Source organism: Aspergillus lentulus (assembly GCF_001445615.1).
Source record: "Aspergillus lentulus DNA, contig: Alt04, strain: IFM 54703, whole genome shotgun sequence".
NCBI lineage: Eukaryota > Fungi > Ascomycota > Eurotiomycetes > Eurotiales > Aspergillaceae > Aspergillus > Aspergillus lentulus.
The window spans coordinates 3,265,230-3,288,977 of record NW_028322122.1 but is presented as its reverse complement, the minus strand read 5'-3'; the positions used below and the strand labels follow the sequence as shown (position 1 = coordinate 3,288,977).

The 23,748-nt window shown below is 47.7% G+C and overlaps 6 protein-coding genes and 1 non-coding gene across 7 annotated transcripts; 6 read left to right on the top strand and 1 right to left on the bottom strand.

Annotated features, from left to right (window-relative positions):
* Nucleotides 1-1,032: 1,032 nt before the first annotated feature.
* Nucleotides 1,033-2,944, top strand: ALT_2351 (uncharacterized protein; the record flags this gene model as incomplete). Its single annotated transcript, XM_089599319.1, has 2 exons — nucleotides 1,033-1,118; nucleotides 1,168-2,944. The coding sequence occupies 2 exons, from the start codon at nucleotides 1,033-1,035 to the stop codon at nucleotides 2,942-2,944; spliced, it is 1,863 nt and encodes a 620-aa protein (XP_089456465.1).
* A 753-nt stretch (nucleotides 2,945-3,697) lies between these two features.
* Nucleotides 3,698-4,217, top strand: ALT_2350 (ribonuclease III domain-containing protein; the record flags this gene model as incomplete). Its single annotated transcript, XM_033563666.2, has 2 exons — nucleotides 3,698-3,929; nucleotides 3,982-4,217. 2 exons carry the CDS (start codon nucleotides 3,698-3,700, stop codon nucleotides 4,215-4,217), a joined length of 468 nt encoding a protein of 155 aa, XP_033419557.1.
* An 837-nt stretch (nucleotides 4,218-5,054) lies between these two features.
* Nucleotides 5,055-5,676, bottom strand: aspf34 (cell wall protein PhiA; the record flags this gene model as incomplete). The annotated part of the gene is made up of 2 exons (XM_033563667.2): nucleotides 5,055-5,314; nucleotides 5,379-5,676. The coding sequence occupies 2 exons, from the start codon at nucleotides 5,674-5,676 to the stop codon at nucleotides 5,055-5,057; spliced, it is 558 nt and encodes a 185-aa protein (XP_033419558.2).
* A 3,475-nt stretch (nucleotides 5,677-9,151) lies between these two features.
* Nucleotides 9,152-9,223, top strand: ALT_t054. The gene has a single exon. It is a non-coding gene; the product is annotated as a tRNA-Arg (tRNA).
* A 2,717-nt stretch (nucleotides 9,224-11,940) lies between these two features.
* ALT_2348 (uncharacterized protein) lies at nucleotides 11,941-15,979 on the top strand (the record flags this gene model as incomplete). The annotated part of the gene is made up of 3 exons (XM_089599318.1): nucleotides 11,941-12,928; nucleotides 12,981-13,052; nucleotides 13,101-15,979. The coding sequence occupies 3 exons, from the start codon at nucleotides 11,941-11,943 to the stop codon at nucleotides 15,977-15,979; spliced, it is 3,939 nt and encodes a 1,312-aa protein (XP_089456464.1).
* A 1,604-nt stretch (nucleotides 15,980-17,583) lies between these two features.
* ALT_2347 (glycoside hydrolase family 16 protein) lies at nucleotides 17,584-18,525 on the top strand (the record flags this gene model as incomplete). Its single annotated transcript, XM_033563669.2, has 2 exons — nucleotides 17,584-18,360; nucleotides 18,445-18,525. 2 exons carry the CDS (start codon nucleotides 17,584-17,586, stop codon nucleotides 18,523-18,525), a joined length of 858 nt encoding a protein of 285 aa, XP_033419560.2.
* A 1,145-nt stretch (nucleotides 18,526-19,670) lies between these two features.
* ALT_2346 (uncharacterized protein) lies at nucleotides 19,671-22,808 on the top strand (the record flags this gene model as incomplete). The annotated part of the gene is made up of 6 exons (XM_089599317.1): nucleotides 19,671-19,993; nucleotides 20,096-20,239; nucleotides 20,289-20,781; nucleotides 20,871-21,499; nucleotides 21,609-21,701; nucleotides 21,764-22,808. The coding sequence occupies 6 exons, from the start codon at nucleotides 19,671-19,673 to the stop codon at nucleotides 22,806-22,808; spliced, it is 2,727 nt and encodes a 908-aa protein (XP_089456463.1).
* Nucleotides 22,809-23,748: the final 940 nt, after the last annotated feature.

Sequence of the window (23,748 nt, the reverse complement as noted above, 5' to 3'; positions counted from 1 at the left end):
TCCTTTTCCCTTGCCTTGGAAGACCCAAAACTGGGGGCAGTGTGCCAACTATTCCAAAAGAATACTCCATGATATAAATCGTACCCGAAGAACACTAAAATCTCAGCACATGGATCAGATTTTCTCTTCAGAACCGATGCAATGGAGAGGTTGGCTTATATCAGGTGTCTAGCAAGGAGAAAAAGCAAACGACAGGAAAGAGACGAGTGAACTGGAGAGTACGAATCTCTTGCGGCTCATTCAAATTGGCATAGCCCCCTTCTTAAAGAAGAGACCGATGCATCCCCGATACAAGTAGTGAACAAATCAGCTCAGGACACAATTCAATCGGCTTATGCAAAAGTCCGAAATGGTAAGAGGAGACTGTGCATGAGGCTGTCCACGCCCAAATCCCTAAAGCATTGTGGTAACCAGTACATTATGCTGCCTGAGCGGCTAATGAAGCCCGGGGAGTGGTTTACGGTTACGATATACTCATCAGGTGGTAGAATATGGCCCCGACAAGGGAAATCCTGATCTGTCCAGTCACAGCCGGCATTACACTGGCCGGCGGCAGTTCAAACCGCCTATAAAACCCATGACTAGAGAGCAAGTACCCTGGTCAACCTGTTATTGGGCATCCACCTTAGCATAGCCAGCGGACATTATTAGTAAAAGAACGGAAGGGAGGGGGAGCTGCCACATCTACTTAAACGGATGCTTCTACCCTTTCATCTCCTGGAGATAGTTATCGAAGTTCTGAGAACGGTTTTACACGTACCAGACTTAGAACATCGTTTTTCAAAAATTACGTAAAAAAACATGCCACAAGTTGATTCATATTCAGATCTGCTAATACGTATACAGTAACTGTTCATGGTACCAACCCCGCACCGAGTTGGCTTCTTGAGCATTCGTATAAATACCACAAGTAGCCTGATGCCCGCTTGTTTCCTTGTGGAACCATCGCTACTGTGTGCAAACTCGGCCCAGATAAACTCAAGACGTATGAAGACGAACACTATTAAAAAAAAGTCCCCGAAACGTTGCATCATGGTAACTCAGACAACCCAATACCATCACTACATCCCCCAGTTCATCCTGAAGCGATTCGAGCATACGAGGGCCAAAAACAAGAAGTAAGAATGATCGGACCATTACCCAGGTTAGCATCTAAGGGGGATATAGATTCATAGAGCATGGAATTGTACATGTTTTCGACCTCGTCAGTGAGCAATTCTGGCTCAAAGAAGTTGCAAGGACCTGCGGCACCCAAAACCTATACTACAACGCGAAGGATACAAACCCGATGAGGATAGAGCATCTGTTCAGTAAGCTAGAGTCGAAGACCAGCGACATATTCAAAAAGGTTACAGCTGCTGTCAGCAACGGTGTTGATCATATCGATATCCTTGAGAAGGACGTTCATATTCTCTTCCAGTTCATGAATCTGTCCCTTAGGCGGTCGGAGTGGTACAGAAACGAAGTCAAGAATCCCTACCGTGAGAACGACTTTTTCTTCCAGCGACAGTTTGAAGCGTCCAGAAAGAGTGGTCGGTCCGACGAACCAGAGCAATTCTGGCTCGAGCAGTTGCTGTATCTCTTGGAAACAAGCCACGAGGGCATCCTAGAAGATGCTAGAAGTCCAGATAAAAACGCTGCCGCGTCCACATATAGCCACTTTGTCGAGAATTACACCCTTCAGATCTGGAAAGCGGCCGACGGTTACGAATACTTTCTTAACGACAGGCTGGTTGATTTTGAGGGTGATACGCAATCATGCCTCGGTACAGAGATGAAAGGAGAAAGATGCCAACTTATATGGATGACTAGTGAAGACTTGATACATCTTATCCTTCCCGTTAGTCCGGAAGTTGCCATTATATTCTGCAAGGAGTCACGATGCTGGGAGTCACCGTTTGCAGATGCTATGCACCAGGCCAAAGTGCCTTACCCGGAGAATTCTTTGCTGAAAAATACACCACATAAGGACATCGTCAGTGTCGATGTGCCAAGCAGGAAGAGAGGGAAGAAGAAGAAATGGCCCGCAACGACTGCCTGGAGGGTAAACATTGGAGCTCTGAGTCGAGAGCAGCATCGAATCATCGCTTCTTACTCACTCAGTCATGCTCAGTTACTGATTGTAGTCCGAAGCAGAGCGCGATTCGAGAAAGCTAAGCGGGAACTGGAGTTGTTCTCGCGAGAGAGGATGCAACATTGGAGTAACCTTGGAATTCGATCCAGCTACAAGGGTAGCCAGCAGCAGTCTCATGAGCCGGCTCTACGACCTGTCTCGGCGGAAGCGAGTATAAAATCAGTTGAGGAATTTATGTCTGCTATGTACGAGATGCTTGAAATCAAAGACGTCTCGCACGAGATCCCATCAATGACCAAGAGAAATGCGTTCAGATTATGGGTGACAATTGACACTCTTGAACTTTTAGCCGAGAGAACAACTCCTTCAGTGGGTTCAGAAAACGGTTGCCCTGCCAGTCGCATCATGCATCCAGCACTCAAAGCTGCATTTGAAGCTACATACCCGCCAAAACATCCCAACCACAGAGATCTTAACAATGTCAACTTCGCGAAATTCCTCGACGAGTGCATCGGGGAAGAGACGTTTCGCCTGCTTTCTCTCGAAATAGAAAGGAAAATTTCGGAACTAGTCTCGGCAAATAGCTTCAAAGCTCATTTTGAAGCCTACAAAAAGACATTACCACCTTACGACGATCCTTTAGTTCAACAACACGGAGACGATGCAGGTGACCAGTCTAATGATTTGAAAGACGACATCCTGAGAAGCCCACACTTCCAATCGATTATAAAAGTGGCAGAAATTTTCGACGTTCTAAAATGGATGTTCGATGAACGACAGGACATCTTAGCAACTTTTGTGCGGCAGATTGCGGTGCCTATGGATGATACAAGGCCGCGTGTTGTCCGGTTTCGTGGAAGGCGCCAATAGTCCAGGAAGAGTCGTTCGTTTTACACCAGGTTATTGGTGGAAGGGAAGAAATGGGTGAAAGTAGTAAAATATCTTTCATAGTGGAAAAATTAGACGACACGGGAGTAGCCATTCGAAGAGGTCTTCAAAAGTAAGCCATGATCTGCGAGTAGATGGTACTGCCGAGAGTCAGAGTGTGTGGAAGCTTGGAGCAATTGAGAAGCATTCTGCTGCGGGTGGTCCCGCTCGCATACTTCGACCGTGGTTCGCGGGGACAGAGTCTGGTTGCTTAGAATCTGACTGTCATCCAGAGGCATGATATACCAGAAATTAAGAAGTGGCTGGCCATCCACAAAGGCACATATAACATTGACTCATGTTTGCTCTTCTGCGCACTGTGGACCGACGTTTTGTTCCGCAGTCATATTGTAGAACTCACGTCTATCGAACCTGTTCACTAATATTGCTTGTCTGGACGCCTTTTAATTGAGTCGTTTTACGGTTGACAGAGCCATGGCATAGCCAATAGACAACCACCTGAATGATGCAGGCGATACGCCTTGGAGTATGCCTGGTATTGCGGCGCAGCGTCTGCCGCAGCTCTTACATCACAAACGACTATAGACGAGACGTTTATAAATAGGCATCCATTCTCCTCTTTTCTCCGTCTTCTCTGCTCCATCTTCCATCTCCTGTGCCCCTACTTCCCTCTTCAACACTCTCCATTCTATCCACATTCACCCAATACACCCCTGCATTTTCCATTGATCAACCATGGCCATGTCTCACATGTCACTAGATGAGAGAGCTGACTTCGTCGAGGATATTATCCATTATGACTTCACCAATCGTGCAGTTCTCTACGAAGCTCTCCGTAGCGCCGGCGCGCTTGCTCTGACCGGACGAGCACATCGTTCCGACGGCAACAAGGACCTGGCGCAAATCGGCGATGCGGTCCTGCAGCTGATCCTCGTCACAGACGGCTACGAAGCCAGAGCCAGTCGAGGTTTGCTGCGCCTCACAAATGTTCCTGAGATGAACTACTAATCGAATCACAGGCTACATCAACCAGGTGGTCTCATCGATGGCCAGCAACCCCCATCTCGCACAGATGGGCTCCAAGGCCGGGCTGGAGAATCTCATTCTCATCAATCCGTCTCAAGCCAGCGTGTCCCCTGGAGTGATGGCTCAAACAGTGGAGGCTATCCTCGGCGCCGTCTATCTCGATAGCGAGATGGACGTCCAGGCCGTCCGGGCCGTCATGGCGATCCTGAACCTGGGGTGGCCAGTGTGAATTTATCTCTGCGCGTGAACGAAGCGAATACGAGTTTACGTGACTCGATATCTGTTACCTACCGCAAGGGCGCCCCTGGGCCCCCTCGCGCGGGACCGGCATCGGATTGCCCGATGGCGTGGACAGCTTTCCAGGATCAGACCAAATGCTTGCTCAGTAGGGGTGAGGTCCTTGTTGGCTATCCATGCACGTTGTAATCCGCTGTTGGCCCTGTACGCGGGGGCCTTCGGGTGCCCTTGCGGTCCTGGAACGTCTGAGAGCCATGAAAGGCGTTATTCGCTGTGGCAGGTTTGCAGTTTTGCGGACAGACGTGATATGGCGTTGTTGTGTGGCGAAGGGGGAAGACTGATTGCTGCAGAGCGATCAAGTGTCGATTATGCAAGTAGTTGATAGTTGTAAGGAGTCTTTTGCTTGATGGAAGACGATGGCTAATCTGGGATTATATTTTATTTGCAGCACTTTGTAGCGCACTGACAGGCTCGGCATCAAACAAGCTGACAGTAGCAGGAATAGACACACCAGTATTTATGCGTAAGACGCATGTGGCAGCGCTTCCATAGCTGATTGGCGTCAAGGCATCTCACATGATCTTTTAAGAACCTACAATCGCATCCTAGATAAAGTCGTAATAACAGGATTCAAAAGAAGTGTTTCTGGCTGATGCACCAGAAGCACATTTTATATTTTGAAAAGTGATATTATATATTGTAAAATGAGTGGTATAGCACAGGAAAACACTGTCCTTGACTAGGAGCTGCAACAATGAGAGAAACTAAAAGCAACGCTCAAATTGAATGACTGTATCAGTAGACCGCAAGACCCAGCTCACGTTGTCATCTACTGAGTGTAGACACAGCTGTTGGGGTTGGCAACATCCTCGACACGAGCAGCGATGCCGACGCAGTCCTTGTTGCCGGCGGGGTTGGCAACACCGGCATCGGCCCAGATGCTCCAGGCACCGTCGATGCTGTTGGGGCAGGCGATCAAGTCCTTGCCCTGGAACTGGAGGTGGTTCTGGTCGTCGATGGCCCAGCCCTGGCGCTCGGAGTTCTTGGGGGCTGGCTGAGCGCCGGTGGTGTAGCCGATCTTGCCCTGGCCTGTAGAGTTCCTGTCAGTTTCTGCTTCTTTTTTCCATGTTTGAGGGTGTTGGATGTGACTTACCCATGCCGGAGCGGTCGACAAAGACCTCCTGGGGAGTAGCAGAGGCGGCATAGAGGTACAGGGCACCATCCTGGATGTAGAAGGTGGCGCTCTTCTCGTCGGGGCGGTCGCAGCTGGCGTTCTGGGAGTTGAGGCCAGCGAAGATGCTGCTCTTCGCAGCGCTAAAGGGCTGGTACTGGACGGCACTGCCAGAGTGGATGGCGACAACGCCGAAGTACTTGTTGGTAGGGGCCGAGCAGGCGGCGGCGGAGGCAGTGGCAGCGGCCGAAGCGGCAAGGACGAAGCTCTTGATCTGCATTTTGTGTGGATTGTAGGGTGTGTGAGAACGAGTGATTTAGAACGAGTCTTTGAGTTTGGAACGGGCTGTGAGTGATTGATTTGTTGTTGATGGTGAATGTCAGGGCCAAGGGTAGCATTGAGCCTTTTATAGCTTCAAGGAGGTCCTCGGCATCCGAGGGTTGCCATAATGCAACATGAATACAAGGATACGAGGTAGTGACTGCGCCAACATCGCCAAGCAACTGTCTAAGACATGCAGCCTATTCAACGCTGGACATGTGGTCATACCTTCTGTGCTCCATTAGCCAATGGCTATATTTGGTTCTTCAGATGACTTCAATAGTGGGTCCGCTCCTTGAAATATGGGGAAATTTATCTCAGTTAATCTGATGCTGTGGGTCTCTGGTCCGCGAGATAATATTGAGGTTATTCATACTCTATTATTATTGTTACCTCATCCTGATATAGATCTAACATTCTCGAGCAAAACACACAGAATAGGACTGTTGCACCTTGAAGACATCTCTTTTATCTCTTTAACTCCCTGAATCTCCCAAGGTACGTAGTGGCATGATCGACGTTGACAGTAGTGGCAATACGTTGCGGACCCTGCTATTCTTTAACCCCACATGTTTCTCCGTGCTCCCCACAAAGGGAGACTCAGACCCAATCAGAAATCACGGAATTGATTACTCCTAAGACATCGGCTTGGGGTTGGGACGGGGTTACCGGGAGATGCCCTAAGTGGCTAATGCCCTCTCCGTGCCCAGGCAGCGCAATTAATACACTAGAAGTTTCCTTCTCCCCAGAAATCGATCACTACTGTAGAAACTGTGGAATGAACTGGCGCTAGAACAGGTCTAATAATTAAACTTGACTACCTGGGCCACAGGCCATACCGCCACTCCGAAAATAGGGGTCAATGGAAGCCCCAACGTTGTACCGACTACCGAAGCCTCCCCCGAGAGAGAGATATCCTACTGATCCTAGTTATGCACTAAATACACTACGCGCTGATCACCAGCTATAGTGTACATTTAGTCCTTCGACCTCATCTTAACGTCAGTCGACGAAACGGAAATAATAACTAAAAAGGGAGTCAGAAGATGTCTCATCTAATTATTTACATAATGGTTATGTCAGTTTAACGTTCTCTCCATCAGTACTGCTGTATGCCGTCTTAGCTTCTCTTACACGTCACGACCTCGTGCATATGCCGCAGAAGGAAGTGCTATGCAACTCTGAAGAGATGGTAGCCGTTGACCATAATGACTCCAGAGAGCTAGCGACTTTGGGCGACAAATGCATTCATCTTCCTACTCTGGTCAACAACATTACACACTAACGGTGACTATCTCCCTGAATAGGTGCAAAACTGCACCAAGAGAGCTATTTTTGTCTCAGGCGATGTCTGAAATACAGTACTTATGATGTAACTGCTGAAATGTACCTATAGTGGTGGTTTACTGGAAGGCTAAGTTGCACGTGGTCATAACACCCTCCTGGTACCATAGTTATGCTCAGTAGGACACCCGTAGACCCCCGTAGGACCCCGGCAGACCATCCGAGACGCCGATGTTGATCATACCTTGGAGGACTTAACTTTCAGGTTGCTGGATCGCCGGGTATGGGCTTTGTCGACTCTTGTTGCTGTCCTTTGGTGATTCAGTTCTGAGATGCATATGCACCTTTCTCCGCGGGGCATTCTTCCCGCTTCCGTTGAAACCAGGGGACAAATTGTCTGTACATCCATTGACAGCAGCGATCCCCCTTTCCTTCAGACAACGCGACGAAATCCCTCTCTCTCTCTCTCTTCACTCCTAGATCCATTTCGTAAGGCATTCCTACAACCAATGTTGCCTCACGATCACTTTGGCCAGCTATTCTCGATAGATGCCTATGTCTAATCGCACAGAGGTTTGAGGATTGAATATGCGTTTATTATAAAAGCACACTGGCTCTACTAAAGTGAGGTGTTTCGTCTACGCAATCTCACTTTCCGAAGATCTGAGATGGCTCGCTACACATATGGAAACGTTCGCGGATCCTGAGGACTCAGCTGCTGTCCTGGTTATCTATCATGGGCAGCCATCAGCGAGACTTCAGATACCACAAGGAAGAGATATATTTCTTTGGTTTCATAGAGAGTATCATTTGTACTTTGGTCAAAGTTACTGGTGTACGGAGGTGCATAGGTTCTTATAACAGCTGCATCCAGATATAAGACTACCCCCTCTCCGCCGTTCTTTGATCGCAACCCGACATCATAACCAGTGGCCAAACTACAAATTATCCTTTTGAAGGACCTTTGTCTGAGGTAGAAACCATGGTGGATACTTGAGTCAGCTTCTGTGCTCCGTACACCGGTCAGCCCTTTACCAGAAGGCATGACAGGATATGACAGGATATAAGTTCTACTTTCCGTGCTCGCAGCTTCTGGCTTCCCATGAAATCTTTTGTCCCTTCATCGGGTTCCTTTTTTGGATGTTCCTGTCTTGACAAAGTTCATCAGCACCAACCGCCCTTCTTGAACCAGACTCTTCGGTAGAGTTGTGAAGAACTCACTTCTATAAGAGCAATTCATCGTTGACAATCTCAAAGTCTCGTTCTCCAAAGGGCATCTGATCCCTCTCGTCAAATTATTGCGCATTTGTCTGAGGCTGAAGGAATGGGGTGGCACTGTCAGAATGTTTCAGGATTACATTGCATAATTCAAGCGAGGCACGCAACCTTCAGACGATCAGGATGACATGCAGACGCGGTGGCCTTCTTATAAAGTTTCAGGAGCCTTCAATCGCTATGTAAACCATAACCTAAGCCAAACTGGCAACTCAAATTTTGGAGATTGTATCTAAACGCCGATGGCTGTAGAGATAGGGCCGCAATCCGTGAAGTCGGGTCGCACAGATCTCCCGGAATATGCAGACGAGCTGCGATATGTCCTACGGGGTTGTTGCTATTCCAACTAATAGACCTGCTGTGTAATAGATTTCAAATTAAGAATAGCATTGGCCCTACTGGTCCGCTACCGGAAAGGTTGTATTTACAGGTTTTGGAGAGCTGCGCCAGATCCTATTCGAGCTCCGAACGGTGCCGACTACAGAAAACTTGGATATCTGTAGGGATTTCTTAACGGACTGTTCACTGTCCCTATGGTTTAATGCATCATCGGGCTAATATATCAGTATATGTTTTAACAGGGGTGACAGCTCATGTTTTGTTGACCTGGGTTCTTGCGGCTTCAGGTACAAGGAGATATATATCTTTTCGCCGGACATTGATCTACTGAGGTTCATAGCGACGTAAACCGAAAATCACGTTCGAAAATTAGCATACAACAGGAAACTATCATATTAAGAAACTGCTACATCAATAAACAAAGCAAGTTCACGATAATGAAGACTGAGTACGTAGATAATATTCTGAACAGATGTTGTTGGTTCGGAATTCTCATTTGGCACATGTAGCAAAATATGGAAACATGCCTACAACAAGGCCTGCTGGCCCAATGGTAAGGCGCTTGACTACGGATCAAGAGATTGCAGGTTCGAATCCTGCGTAGGTCATTTTTTTGATTTTCACCCACCTCTTTTTTTTTGTTCCCTGCGGTTGCCGGCTCCCCAAATAGTGGGTATTCTAACCAGAACGAGAACTAAATTAATAAGCGGCTGGCACTATGTCTGGATTATGTCTCAACGCCTTTCTCCATAAGTGCTCAGAAAATGTGATGTCATTCCACATTGTCGGTCGGATCGCGATACGGCACAGTCGGCGAAGGTGACTACAGGTCAACCGACCTTTACTAAGGAGTTCGGCTAATCGATGTGGGTCAGCCGACCTTATAAAATTACCACATTTGTAATATTTTTTGACCTTTTACCTATCTTTTTAAACTAGTTCTAAACTAGTTAAGGATCTTATATAATATCTTTTATCTTTCTGTTAAGAACTAAAAGATATAAAAAATATTAAGTAGATAAAATCCTAAACTAGTTACTAACTAGTTAGATAAAAATACGCCTTAGATATAGGTAGTATTAAAAACAGTATGGTATTGTATTAAGCTAAGCTGACCTTATAAAATCACATGATTTTCAGTCACATGATGCCTATTTGATGTTCCGACCTATCTTGGCACCAGCCGAACTTATCCGAAAGGTCGGCTGAACTGTATCCTGTCGGCGAAGAAACGACCACAGGTCCATCGTGCCAATGAACATTCCCTGATTAGAGGCCGTCTAGGTACATCTCTGTGAACCATGTACTAATTGAGCAGCTCCTGGCTAGCTACAAACGTCCGATCAATGTCTCAAAATGTGGCTGAAGTCCAAAAGGGAGACAACGCCGTTCCCGCCCTCGGCGTCCATCTGCATCTTCATCATATCATCCCCTTTCTGCCCACCAGGTCCAGTTTAGTTTTAAGTACCTGCTTGCTAATCATGCGCATCTGCATCAGCATTAAGTTATTTCTACAATGCTTAATAACATTATGCTTCTCCACCGCGTACATGAGATTGCTCTAGTTTGCGGAATCCATGCTGTACCAGACGCACCCCTCTGCTTTAGCTAGATTGGGGATTGTGTTAATGTGCTTTAGGAACTGGCAGAAGCCAGTGCATCCGCCATTAGTCGCCCTGCCATAGATACTATCTGTGTGAATATCCCCTGTAAATATATAGTCATCGCCTAGCGCTAGATGGTAGGTGTTGATTAGTAACTTGTAGGTATCCTTTCCAGTGCAGTTATAGAGCCAGGTCTTTGCGGAGGTGATAGAATAGCTTCAGAAAGCTAACCTCCAGAGCTTTAGTGAATTGGGTGGCGTTAGTGTTAGTTACAGACTGGTTGCCAGAGCCAGAGTTTGCCTGAGCATCGCTGGCGCGGACTTTCTTGTGAGCTTTCTAGTCAGCTTTCTGGCAGTCGCAGGACCAGTAGCAGCTGATTTACAGCAGTAGCAGTTCCTTAAGGGAGCACTTTCAGATTCTGCCTTTTTGCAGCTCCGGCATTCGCGTGTCTCGGTGGGATTGGAGTCAGGCATGATTCGTGACTGTAGTAGATCTATTGAGAATCTTGTAGAGGATGAGATGAACCTTTTCTGCTGCTTGATGATGAAAAACTTGAAGAAGGGGAGCTGCTTATTGTGAACTTTCTGGTAGATGGAAGGAAGAGGTAGAGTAGCGGTGAATGCGACTCTTTTACTACTTAGCATTGCAGCATGTTGACTTCTGTAGGTAGAGAATGATCAGTGTATTCACTGCAGATGATTTGAGCAGCGGTGTACTTAACAGGAATACAATTGTTATGGTATGATGGCAGACTCAGGAAGTCTACACAGCACCGTTCCATGGGACCAGACAACCCCAATTATGCTGTGGAAGTAACTCGGCTCCATCTAGATAAGAAGCCGAACCAAAACAAGCCAAACATATCAAAGATTGAAGCCAAAAAAAAAAAAAAAAAAAAAAAAAAATTAGAAAAATAGAAAAAAGATACAGCAGTATTGATATGCTGAGGTTCCACCTTTTGGTATATAACTATAATTCTATTTCCTGTAGTCAAGTATAAGGCTAGGCTCCGGCCATAGATAATATTCCACTAATATAAATAGGAGTTACAGATCAAGTATAGAGAGTGAGTTGACTGGACCTGTAGTCACTGGAGACAACAGCCAGTTCTTCTCATTAATATTGAGTCAATCTAATTGACATTTAGTACTCGAACCCTTGGTGAGAATATAGCCCCAGATGCATCTTCGAAGTCAGGCTAATCTAGCGATATGATCTAGGTCAGCCTAGATCACCATTAACTGATTAACGAGCCTGTTAGACTAAAAGATATCTTTGGAGGTACGATAAGCCGGTACATTCCAGCATTAGCTCATCGAATAATGTCTCAAAAGGAGTCTCATTGTTTGTTTGGGGGCTGAATAGCCAGAGCCATTGCAGCCACAGCTTGTGGTTCCTGGCCTCCGGAGGGATGCACGGAGAATTCAGAATCAATATATACCAGACAAGACGAATGAATACTGCTGACCTAGACGACTTTTTCCGGGGATGTTCGGTTGAAAGTCGAGGAAAAGAATGTCAGTGCGGACCTCGGCCTCACCGACGGTGCTTTTTGCTTTTGCAAGGCTGCGCTGAATCTCACCCTGGCAACATTAGCCTTGTCTTGGCTGGTCCGACAGAAGTCTCCATGGCATAATCGAGGAAAGTTCTTTTTTTCCTTCCGACCATGCGGGTTTACTGGAAGTGGCTTCGCCCTACACAGATTCCGCCATCGAACGAAGATGCAACGTTCTCCGTATTCGAATGATGCTTATACGGTCGGGTGGATATCCGCGTCCCACGACGAGTTCGTCGTGGGTATGGCGGTGCTGGATGAGGAGCATGGGAGGCCTCAATCCACACCTGCGGATGACACCAACGCGTATCACTTGGGCCGCTTGAGCGAGCACAATGTCGTAATGGCTTGTCTGTCTGGAGGTCAAATGGGCACGGGTCCTGCCGCCATCGTTGCTGAAAACATGCGCCGTACATTTAAAAATATCCGATTTGCGCTGCTGGTGGGCATTGGAGGCGGTGTTCCAGCAAAGACCAAGGATATCCGCCTGGGTGACGTCGTGGTGAGTTACCCGACCGGCATATACACTGGGATAGTCCAGTACGACTATGGCAAGCTCAAACGAAATGGCGAAGTGGAGCGGAAAGACTGGTTTTGTGCACCACCTCGCAAGATCCTGGCCGCTGTCGATCTTTTGAAGGCATACCATATGAGACCAAAGAATCCGATGAACAATATGTCGCACTTTATTGAGAGGTTGGGTGAAGAGTACGCTTATCCCGGGCAGAACAAAGATTTCCTATATCAAGCAGACTATGACCATAAGTCCGGCTCCGAGAATTGTGATGCCTGCGACGAGTCAGGCCTCATCGCCCGAAATCCTCGCAGCTACCCATGCAGACCGAACGTTCACCACGGCGTCATTGCATCAGGAAGTATGGTTATCAAGAGTGGTGTTGAGCGTGACAGGATCAATCAACGTTATGGGAACTCGATACTCTGCTTCGACATGGAAGCAGCTGGATTGATGAACAACTTTCCATGTCTTGTTGTCCGAGGAATCAGCGACTATTCCGACTCGCACAAAAATGATAAATGGAGATTCTATGCGGTTGCAACAGCCTCAGCGTATGCAAAAGAGCTTCTTTCACACATTGAGGCGATTGATGTACGCGTTTTGCCCTCCATGAATGAGGCTGAATTGCTGAATGTTGGTATGATCTTACAAGAGTGTTCCCTTGAATTGCCGCTAATCGACACCAACAGTCTCCCAAAGAATAGAAAAGGTGGATAGGAACATTACGGAGAATACTCTCGTCCTCAAGAACGCTGAAGAAGGTGAGCTTAGGTGCTCTCGCTTGGGTGTATCTACTAATCATTGCGCAGACGCTCGAAAAAGAAATCTGTACGATTTGCAAATGCAATGCGAAAGATGGCTGAGACCGCCAAATATGCGGCAAGTCCAGCAGACTAACACCAAAAAAAGGTTACGAGGTACCTGTGGTTGGATCTGGTCGAACACGACATTCGTGAATTGGTACACCCTAGACCCCTCGTCGAACCTAGATGGGATACTCTATGTTTATGGACCTCCGGGTTGCGGTAAAAGCATTCTGGCTTCCTATATCGTGGATTTCATGAGTAAGATCGAAGTGAATTCTTTTCTGTTCGCATTCTCCGGTGCACATGCTAGCCAGCGAAATCTGAGTGACCTGCTCCGTTCCCTTATATGGCAGTTGCTAAGAATCGCGCCTGCCGAAGACGCGATTTCTGTTCTACAGAGCTTAGCGGTGATTGGGCAGCTCACAACGACTGAATTATGGACTGCCTTTGGTACTATGGCCGCACTCGTCTCTGAGCCCGTTTTCTGTATCATCGATGGTATTGACGAGTGTGAGGACACTGCCAGTGAATTAGTTGAGAAGCTCCTCCAATTCTTGACGGACCACTCCAGGTTCCGTTTTATCCTACTTGGCCGGCACCGTGCCTTTCATGCGGTCAATTGCGCTAGGCATACAGTTGAGGTTGAGTCCTCTCTGACAGAACAAGATATCGAGACACTTATTGAAGCTGAGATCTCTCTCAGTGACACGCTCAATGCAGCGAATTTGCGGCATGAAGTCACTATGGCTCTGAAACAGCAAGCTGATGGGAATTTCCTATGGATCAAGTTCATGCTTCGGCATCTTGACAAGTCAGTTGGTGTGGCTGATGCCCTAGAAAGGCTGCATAATTTGCCATACGATCTTCAAACAACCTATGAGCAACTGCTTTTGGGACTTGTCCGCCGGTTGGAACCGTCTGAGATAGATCTTGCTCGAAAGATTCTGTCATTTATCGTTGTTGCTCAACGTCCATTGACTCTCGACGAGTTTCAGCACATGTTGGCTGCGGATGCTCTATCCACGTCGTCACGGAAAGATCAATCAATCGATGACTATCTCATTCCACGCCTGGACCGCAGAGTCTTGGAGGTTTGTGGTGATCTTGTCAGTGTCGCTGATGGCTACGTGCGGCTCATACATTTCTCCGTGAAGGAATTCTTGATCAGGCCCGAGGACGAATGGAGGAAAACCCGAAGTTCACGCAAAATACTAATCTTCCGAGTATTTCCACAGCAATCTCATCAGAGGCTTGCAGATTCATGTATCCAGTATTTTGAAGCTAGCTACTTCAATTCTTTAACAAGTGATTGGAGTACCTTCTCCCAGCTTACTCGGCGATATCACCTCCTGTGCTACATATCTGGATATATGTTTACGCATATTTCTGAGTCTGATATTGATCCTGGATCAGTCGCGTTAAGGGTTATCAGATTCCTAAACTCAGACCTATGTATCACTTGGTTGGAGCATTTTATTGTGGATACTACGGACGATGACTATATGAATTCCTTGGACCTCAAAATTTTCCAATTATTGGAATTTGGATTATGGCTGAGTGAACACTCGCATTCTGGAAGAATTCTGCAGGTTCTTTGCACACGTCTTAACGCGGAACATGAGAGGAGACTGCAACAGTATGGACAAAATGATTCGCGCACTGAGCGGATACGCCTCTTTCTTGGAACGATTCAGAATACATGCGGATTTAGAGACGCTCGGATTATGGGTGCCCGGTACAAGAACACCAGTGTTGCGAATGATTCTTTCGATATCAAACCCATGGTGCAAGTGCTGCAGAAAGAGGGACCCTTTCCTCCCCACTTCGGACTTGACCTCCTGCTTAAGTTGCAAACTTATATCCGACAATTTGAGAAGCTTACTGATCCTCTACAAATGTTATTTCGCGCCATAGTACGGAAGGCCTCGGCTCTTCCTATTCTTGCGCTCCTGCTAGTGGCGATGTTCTACTACCGGGTTGGTAGAGAAGAAGACTGTCTTGAAATCTTGACCGTGGCCCTCGAAAAGGTCAAGGGGAAAGAAGGGCCACTGCAGTTCCTAATCCTAGAGAGCATTGCTAGTGTTTACGACCAGCTTGGGCAACATGAAATGGCATGGGCGCATTGGACCAAAGCCTTGGATGGACTGGAGAAAAAATTGGGACCTGATCATGAAGTTACTCTGTTTACAATATACTTAATAGGCTTCAGATCTTATCGCCTGGGGAAATATACTGATGCGCTGTCTTCTTTCATGACAGTCTTCTCGCGCCATGAGAAGAAGCTACCTAGGCGACAGCTCGATTTCTATCGTCACATCTCCTACGACACGGGCCGAGCCTATGTGAAGCTTCATCAGTATCAGCAAGCATTGCCATTCCTCTCCGCGGCCCTGTCATCATCGAAGAAGCTGTTCGGACAAAAGGAGGTCAACGAACCGCATAAGCTCTTCTATATGGGTATAACGTATTCGGGACTTGGGCAGTACATGGAAGCGCTAGAAGCCCTTCATAAAGCCTTAGGAGGCCTGGAGAAACGCTATGGAGAAGAGCATAGAAATACTCTGTTCGTCCAACGTGCAATCGGTATTGTACATGTGTATCGCGGGGAATATAAAGAAGGGGTTCTATTCCTTTCAAAAGCTTTGTCAGGACTGCTGAAATTCCTGGAGGAAGAGGATAAGAGTATCGTATCAACACTTCATTGGATGGGCGTTGCCTACATGAACGAGCGGCAATATAAGAAAGCGTTGGATATCCTTTCTAGAGCTCTACCAGGCCTACAGATGGTCTATGGACCAGACCATCCTTACACCCTACGCGCAATCAGACTCATAGAAGATGCCGGCTGGGTACACTTCTCATGCAGAACAGAACTGAGGTAGCATTTTTGTCAACTCTACTTACAGGACAGAGGCCGGATAATGCCAGGGGACCGAGAGCAGCTCGCATGCGGTCATGATGGAGGCTCTGGACCAGCGAAGATGCAAGTGACCAGGATGGAAACATTATCAGGACATTGTCCGTCATCAAAGAAGTACCACATATGATGTCCTTGGTTATCTGCATGATCACACCAATCAAGGTGACTACTGTCCCTCAACAACTGACACCCGCTATGGCCTGGCGCCTGATTTTCGGGTCAACTGCAAGTACAAAAATGAAGCTATAGAGATGCGACTAAGGATGGGTCTACAGAGGAGTTGAAAAAGAAATGATCCTGTTCAGATGACAGTGACCTTCGTCGCTGAAGTGTATGATTTGCGTACTTAAGTATAAGCTAGGAGTTTAGCGTTAGGGGATGATATTTTGACTTTGCCATGACTGGAGTTGACTCCTCGAAGGGGAGACAGAAATGGTGTAACCTAGTTACATTAACTACCTTATAGGTTGTTTTTAGTGAAGCTGAAACCCATATAAGTGGAGTTGTGGTTGGCTTATAAGTCAGTGTAACCTGCCCCATGCTACCACGTTCAAAGTTTCCACCAAGTTATTTACCCAATAGAGTAGTCCGTATTATTGGGAGATATTGAGGAGATGCCGTCCCAGATTGTGCAAGGCCAGTGACCGGGTGACCACTACCCCTGATATCAGCAGGCTACCTTTCTTATATCTTAGGGTCACATGGTTCGGTACTTGGCACCTACTCTTCCACGGCATTTGTCGAGGAGAACATTCAGGTGTTTCGGCATCTGAGCCCCGATGTGCTCTGACGCGCGCAGCGACCAGTCGGTGTTTGTGTTTCTTCGCTCTGACTTTCTCTCTAGGTTGCAATAAGATTAATTAGCCTCAGCCTTCCCCACTCCTGCAATCATGCCGACGTTCTCAATTTCGTCAGGCGCTGAGTGGCGGCCACGAGTCGCTAGGATTTTATGGGGAATTCTTAAATAACCTAGGTAGTCGTAGGAATTCTAGTATTACTTCTGCCATTATGCCGGGGCCACGCGGCACTGCTCGTGGGCATGGAGTTTTCCACCTAAATCTCTGGGATATGCCGCCATGAGTCTTGAGGTGTAAATGTAAGAGAAAATATACCCTATGTCGTCTGCCTCTTGGTTGATTGACTTGGCTTCGTCCCAAAATACATGGATGTATGATGATAGGGCGGAATCAGTATCTACTCATTCAATGGCCGCCTCAGGAGCCATCAGCTGGCCCAAACCGATAGCACGATGGGATAGAAGCCGTTGTTGAGTAGCTTTCCTTACTCTGCCTGCCTGTTGGGTAGCATCGTCTTTTTGCAGTATTAATATATATATGACGCCCATGATAACATCATCTGCCACAGTCAGCCTGAACACCTGTATTTGAGGTCCCTCGCCAGGCTTTTGAGGAAGGTACTATATAAACAACCTCCGCTGTTGCCAGTCTCGTTCTGCCGACCCTGTTTCGTTGATCCTCTGGCTACTGTACGTATCCTGAATATTCCCACCTTCCCATATTGTACATACACACCTGCTTCGGCCTTGCACCATCTCCTTCCTTACAAATGCGCTGCCAATATTCATGTTTCCTCCCAGCCCTGGCCTCTTTGGTCTCGGCCTGGGTGCCCCCTTCGTACTCAGGGTACACGCTACAGTGGAGCGATAACTTCGCCGGCTCGGCGGGGACGCTTCCCAACTCTAACAATTGGAACATAATCACAGGGAACCCGGGGGTGAATGGCGAGTTGGAGACGTACACCAGTTCGAACAGGAACGTTCAGCTCAGCGGCGGTAACACTCTGCAGCTAGTGCCTTGGAAAGACAGTTCCGTGTCCGGGGGGTGGACATCAGGCCGGCTCGAGAGCAAGTACGTCTTCACACCTAGCGCAGGGAAGATCACGCTCGCCGAGGCCGATATCCGGTTTGGCACCAACCCTACCTCTGCCAAACAGGGAATCTGGCCGGCTTTCTGGATCCTGGGCAACTCGATCCGCTCAGGAACCGCATGGCCTGGGTGCGGTGAACTTGATATCCTCGAGACCATCAATGGCCAGTTGACGGGCTACGGCACCGCCCACTGCAACGTCTATCCCGGCGGTATCTGCAACGAGCCCAATGGCCGCGGGGGAAGCATCGCGATTCCTGATCAGTCGTGGCATACTTGGCGCATCGTCTGGGACCGCACCCCTTCTACCTGGCAGTCCGAGACCATTACGTGGTACATGGACGGCCAGTTGTTCCACCGGCTCACCGGTTCTCAGATTGGCGACTCGAACGTTTGGGCCTCGCTGTGTCATGACCCTCTGTACTTCATCCTCAACGTGGCTGTTGGCGGCACCTGGGTACGTTTTAGAGATTCTCCTTAAAAGTTTGCACCTTTCCGAATGTGTAGAAGGTGAGAGTGCTGACGTGAAGTATCCTTATAGCCTGGTTATCCTAACTCAGCCACCCTCGACGGTTACGGCAGCATGATGGAGATCGCTTATGTTGCCGTCTATACGTCTTGAAACTGATTGTCTTTATGTTCGTGGTAGCACACGATTACCTTTAGGGTCCCAGCCAGTCTGTACATACCCACTTTTATATTGGCTACTAACTTGTTTTATTGCTTTGTTTTTTGAACATATCTACATATGCTCGCTTTTGTATGTACCACGCTCGTTTTATCATAACGATTACAATCTTCGCGTCACCCATTGGGCGAGGCAGCCTGGCGATATGAACTAGGACTATTGTATGAGATATCGCTAGACTGGATTCTATCTTCCAATTTGAAGCAGCTTCCGTTTGGATGCGTATATGCGGGTCACTCTGGAAAAGGTACCATCTCGGTATCTTTTATAAACAATCAACATAGCTGGTACTTGCGGCTTCTCAATTTGACATTTCCCCAATCTGCTGATGACATATGCGTGAGCACCCTCCTCTAACCTTGATAGCTTGGCTGAGATCTGCCCGTGGCTCGGCGAATCCCCCCTCCACAGTTTGGAGTTCCCTCGGGGATGAGACTCGATGCAACCGGAACATGCCCTGCTCCAGCCAGGATTAGCCACGACTCGATCACGACGTCTTTCCACGGTTTCCACGTCGGAGAATAAGTCCTGCGATCACGAAAGTGGCTTCCATTACCCCTCAGACCCATAATGCTATCAAAGCGCCTGCTGGAAATTCTCTTGAATCACTTTCAAAGCTAAAGCAATATCGGGAGAAATATGCTAATCTCATGTATTTCTCCGGTATGTGTTGCATCAACTTTGGCGTTCCGGGTCCTGAGACACAGATATCAGTTATGCCTTGGGAGGGAAGGTTGGGTGGGTTAGTAGCTTCTGCAGTTGGCTACTTAGAAATCATTAAGACGCCATGGATAAACCTTTAAACTGTCAAAAATAGTTATAGGCTTGTAGAGAGAAAAAGTGTAGAGCTGCGCGAAACTTAGTTTGGAAATGTGCCAAGAACTGACACCAATTTGAAGACGCTAGATGGACAGGGGGAAGAAATGTTTACCCACATCGCGCGATAACTCATCTTATCCTGCTGGGCTAAGCCACTGGAAAAGGGGCGCAGCCCTGGTACCATCAGTACATATATTCCTCCTAATCCACTGCTGCCAGTGCCATATCCAAGGTTTTTCCAACCTCACCGGGCTCGCATAATGGCGGAAGACCACTTGCGAACGCTACGGCGTTTGATGAAGCGATACAACATTCGGTTTTTGCGACTAGACGAGGGGGTGCCCGAACTTCATGCGGAAACATTCAATAATATCAAGAAATTGGGGAATTATCAGTTTGATGTCTATTCGGCTGGTGTAAATATTTGGTCATCCAAAGAACCCTGGAAGCAGCAGATCAAAGCCCGTGCCGAGTGGCTTTGCCAGCGCGCTGAACGTTTGTTTGGTCAGGAGCGCAACGAAGCAGGCTGGCGGTTTGGGCTGGAAAATCATATCCTAGGGAGATTCTTAGCTGAAGTTGCTTGGTGAGTACTGTTATATTAGGGGTTATGGGCCAACAGGGCTAGCGTAGTAGTGGGAAGAATTTGGGCAACCTTGGAATGAAGCACTCTGCTAATCCTTAGTAGTTCAAGATGCCGGGCGAGGATCTGGCAGTCTGAGATAGAGGCTACATTGAGCAACAACCAAATTGAGCATGCGCGAGAACTTGAGGAACGCAGAAAACGGAGAAGGCCTTGTCAATGTCCTCCTAACGAGCGAATTAAAGACTTGTGAGATAAGCTTTCTTAATCTTGCCTGGAAGTACACTGACATCTACAGCTACGAAATTGGAACAAATCCCCTCTTCGATGACCGAGCCCAGGAGTTTGTTGTATATGATGAGCTTCTCAGATCACAGCTCCCTAAACAAGGTCCTGATCGGGTCCTGGGCTTGCAGAATACTAGGAATCTGGATAGTTTGTTACAGAGCCCCGTTCGACCAGATCTCGCCAAGCAGCAAGACGATATTGTCTCAGACATCCTTAAAACTACGCCCTTCAAAAGTCAAGCTGATCCGCTACTCTTCCCCTTTTTGCTCTTAGAAGCAAAGTCCGAAACGAGTTCCAGTGGATTTGATGCCATCCAGGTGCAGTCAGCGTTCCCGATTTACGCGCTTTTGAAGCTTCAAGAAGAATTGCGGTCCTACGTGGATTGGTCGCCAGGAGAAGAACGCTTTGAGCCTTTGGTGTGGTTTCTGGCCTCTCGCGGGGATCAATGGAAAGTGTATGGGGCACATCTTGACAAGGGAGCCGATGGGGATCCTACAAGATATGTGAGTTACAATGACTGTCGAAATCCTGGCGACAATCCTAGAATCCCACAATACATCCTTTCATGCGGCCCAACTAATTCAGCGGCAAGGGTATAACACTACTCTGGTCGGGATCGCTCTTGCACAAAGACGACGCGTTGCAGCTATTGCTTATTGTTGACTACATAATGGACTGGGCAAGGGATATATACCGTATAGCCATTTTGAAACAGCTACAATCCTTGGTCACCGGCCAAGCATTTGATCAAATCAGCATCGTTGACAGTGAGATCATCTCGATGCGCAGGGATCCAACAAGTTGGATCCCTGCCCCACCCAGCACGGTGTCCGACGATATGGAGGAGCTAAGTGATGCTACGGACGAAGATGGGCCTCCACTCATGTCACTCGATCACCAGGCGCTGCTCGATTTCCGGATTCCAAATTCAAAGCACGGCACCGTCCGCTCTGCCTCTCTAATAGACTTTCGGTTTGACTGCTTTTACCTGACACAACGACTTGTCCCGAGCTTTCTACAGGTTATTGGAGGGCGGCAGCACAATCCACGTAACACGGAAAAAGCTGCGCGACACATTATTAATTTTATCACACAGTTTGATGAGGTTCTTGTGATGTCAGGGGCAGACCTTGAGCTTCTCGAAAACCTTTGGACCGGTACTGATCGTTCAGATCCGGAAGCACGGGAAGAAGACTTCTACGTTATCATGGAATGTAGCTGGTATTTCACACACACTTGGCAGATAACAAGGCAACTTTCATGCTTTGCTATCTCTAAAACAGCCTTCGATATAATGAAGTCTTACGCACGGTTTTCTGTACGTCGCAAGGGCATCGAGAATCTACATCAACGCGAACGGCGTTGTTCCCCAAAGGTTCTCCGGCAGTGTGTTGAGTGTCTTCGAGCGGGCTCTCCCTGGCAAGTACTCTTAGCCGCAATTTCCAGCACTCTGGTTACTATTTATCCCCTACCTGTCCGACGCAGGGAAGATTTCGCACCACCGGTTGATGTCCTCGGCTTTGGTTATGCTCGCGAAGACCGAGTGAGGACCTTTATCTTGAAGTATCTCAAGCGAAATTTATGGAAACCAAAAAGATACAGCACCGTCTCAAGTGAGGAAATGCACGCCGCGCTTCGTGAAGGATACACTATGGATGAAGTCTTCGCTGCGAGGCGGGATAAGCCACCGAAACACACAGATCAGTCCTGGAAGCGTATATCAGAACAGCGAACGCACATACTTGAGGAAGAATGTCACAATTCTGATCTGTGCGAACGATGCTGCCGGGGATCCGAGGCCACTATCTCCGCCTTCGCTCACGGATATTTGGACACACGAAACCAACCTTTGTTATCCGGCTATGGAACAGTCTTAGTAGTGTCATTACGAGATCCAGCAGGATCATATGTGCCCGACGCATGTGTTTTCGCGCTTAGGCCACTCCGTGATCTGAAAGACAATATGGCTCTGTCAATTATGATTGAGGATCTAATGCAGGGTGCTCTTGTCTACCATACAATGAAGTGCGGTGCCAGAGACATTATATCAGGCGATGGCATGAAACGGAATTTACCTTTGCCATTCCGCCCCACAATGCTCGATGAGGAAGTCTCTCTATTGAACTGGATCCGGGAACTGCGCGACGAGCCACTACTAGACCGTCAAGACCACCCTGGCTACGAAGCCTGGTGTAAGGAGCTATATGACCCACACATGCTTATGTACTATCTCAGCATTGGCCATCTCGAGCACGAAGCATTGATGCTCGCTAAAAAGGAATATAACCGCCGGGACTTTTATCTCGCGGTTGTCCGGATTAGAGAGGAAAATGGCAAGGAAAACTTTTTCGATACGTTTTTTAATAGTGCTCACAGGAAAGTGAAACTTAGCGGTAACGCCCTTACCCCGCGATTTATCACATGGGATGCCGGAAAGGACTTTTTGAGGCAAGAATACCCAAGGCAGTTTCAGTACATCTCGTCGTTGAATATGACTCAGAGACCAACTGCAAGAGAAGGGTCGATGTGATGGATGTTGATGCTGAAGGATGGAGCCAGGCTTCATTTATACACTAGGAAAGCCGAAAGCGCAAGATTCAAGCCTACATGGGGAGTGTCTGTGAGTCAACAAGGTCGATACCATATGTTTTGAGGAATTCAACAATATGAAGTAAACCCATTATCATGCATGGTGCATCACAGTGTGAGTTTATAGGGCCCTGGTAAACCCCTGGCTTTGATATGCGGCTACGACATGTGATTTCTGGGAGATGCGGTGTCATAGGCTACAGCAAGATAAAGAGGCGCTGTATGCAATCAAAACTGCACCTATGGAGGGCTAGATTCTACACACTTAAGCAGTATACGGTCATTGCTCCCTTCACACTGATCCTACAGTAAGGGATGAGGTATCTAGGGATGACGGCTCCTAAACGCGCCCAATGTTCCTCACTTAAATGCGGCGGGGCATGAGTGCATAGAGGAATGTCAACAAGCAAGACATCCCAGAAGGCCTAATGCTTCCCACATTAGCATGTTGGAGATGAGGTCAAGCAAATAATATATTGCCTTCGCCTAATTAGATATGAACTTTTTATCTCAAAGACTGTACCTTTTTTGCAGACTTTGCATGGGAAATCCCAATTAACAAAGCAAATTCTGTTCCCTGCATCACAAGGTGACTGTTACACTCGGCCAAGTACACAGATTTTGCCTTGGCCCTTTTCATCGAGACGGGAGCTGATGGGAGCGAGGGAGATTCCAAAGTACTGCCGTGACAATGTCATCTGTCGAATGCAAATGAGGGTCGGGATAACAGGGCAGTGCCGCAGCGGTGCTTCAGCACCTCTAGCTTGCTCTTAGAGAAGATGAAATAAAAGTCTGAGAGGGAGCTGTTCGTGAATTTTGCCATTATCGCTGGACGCGCGCTCAGATGCAGATTTGTGATGCATCTTGCTCCCCTCGAAGAG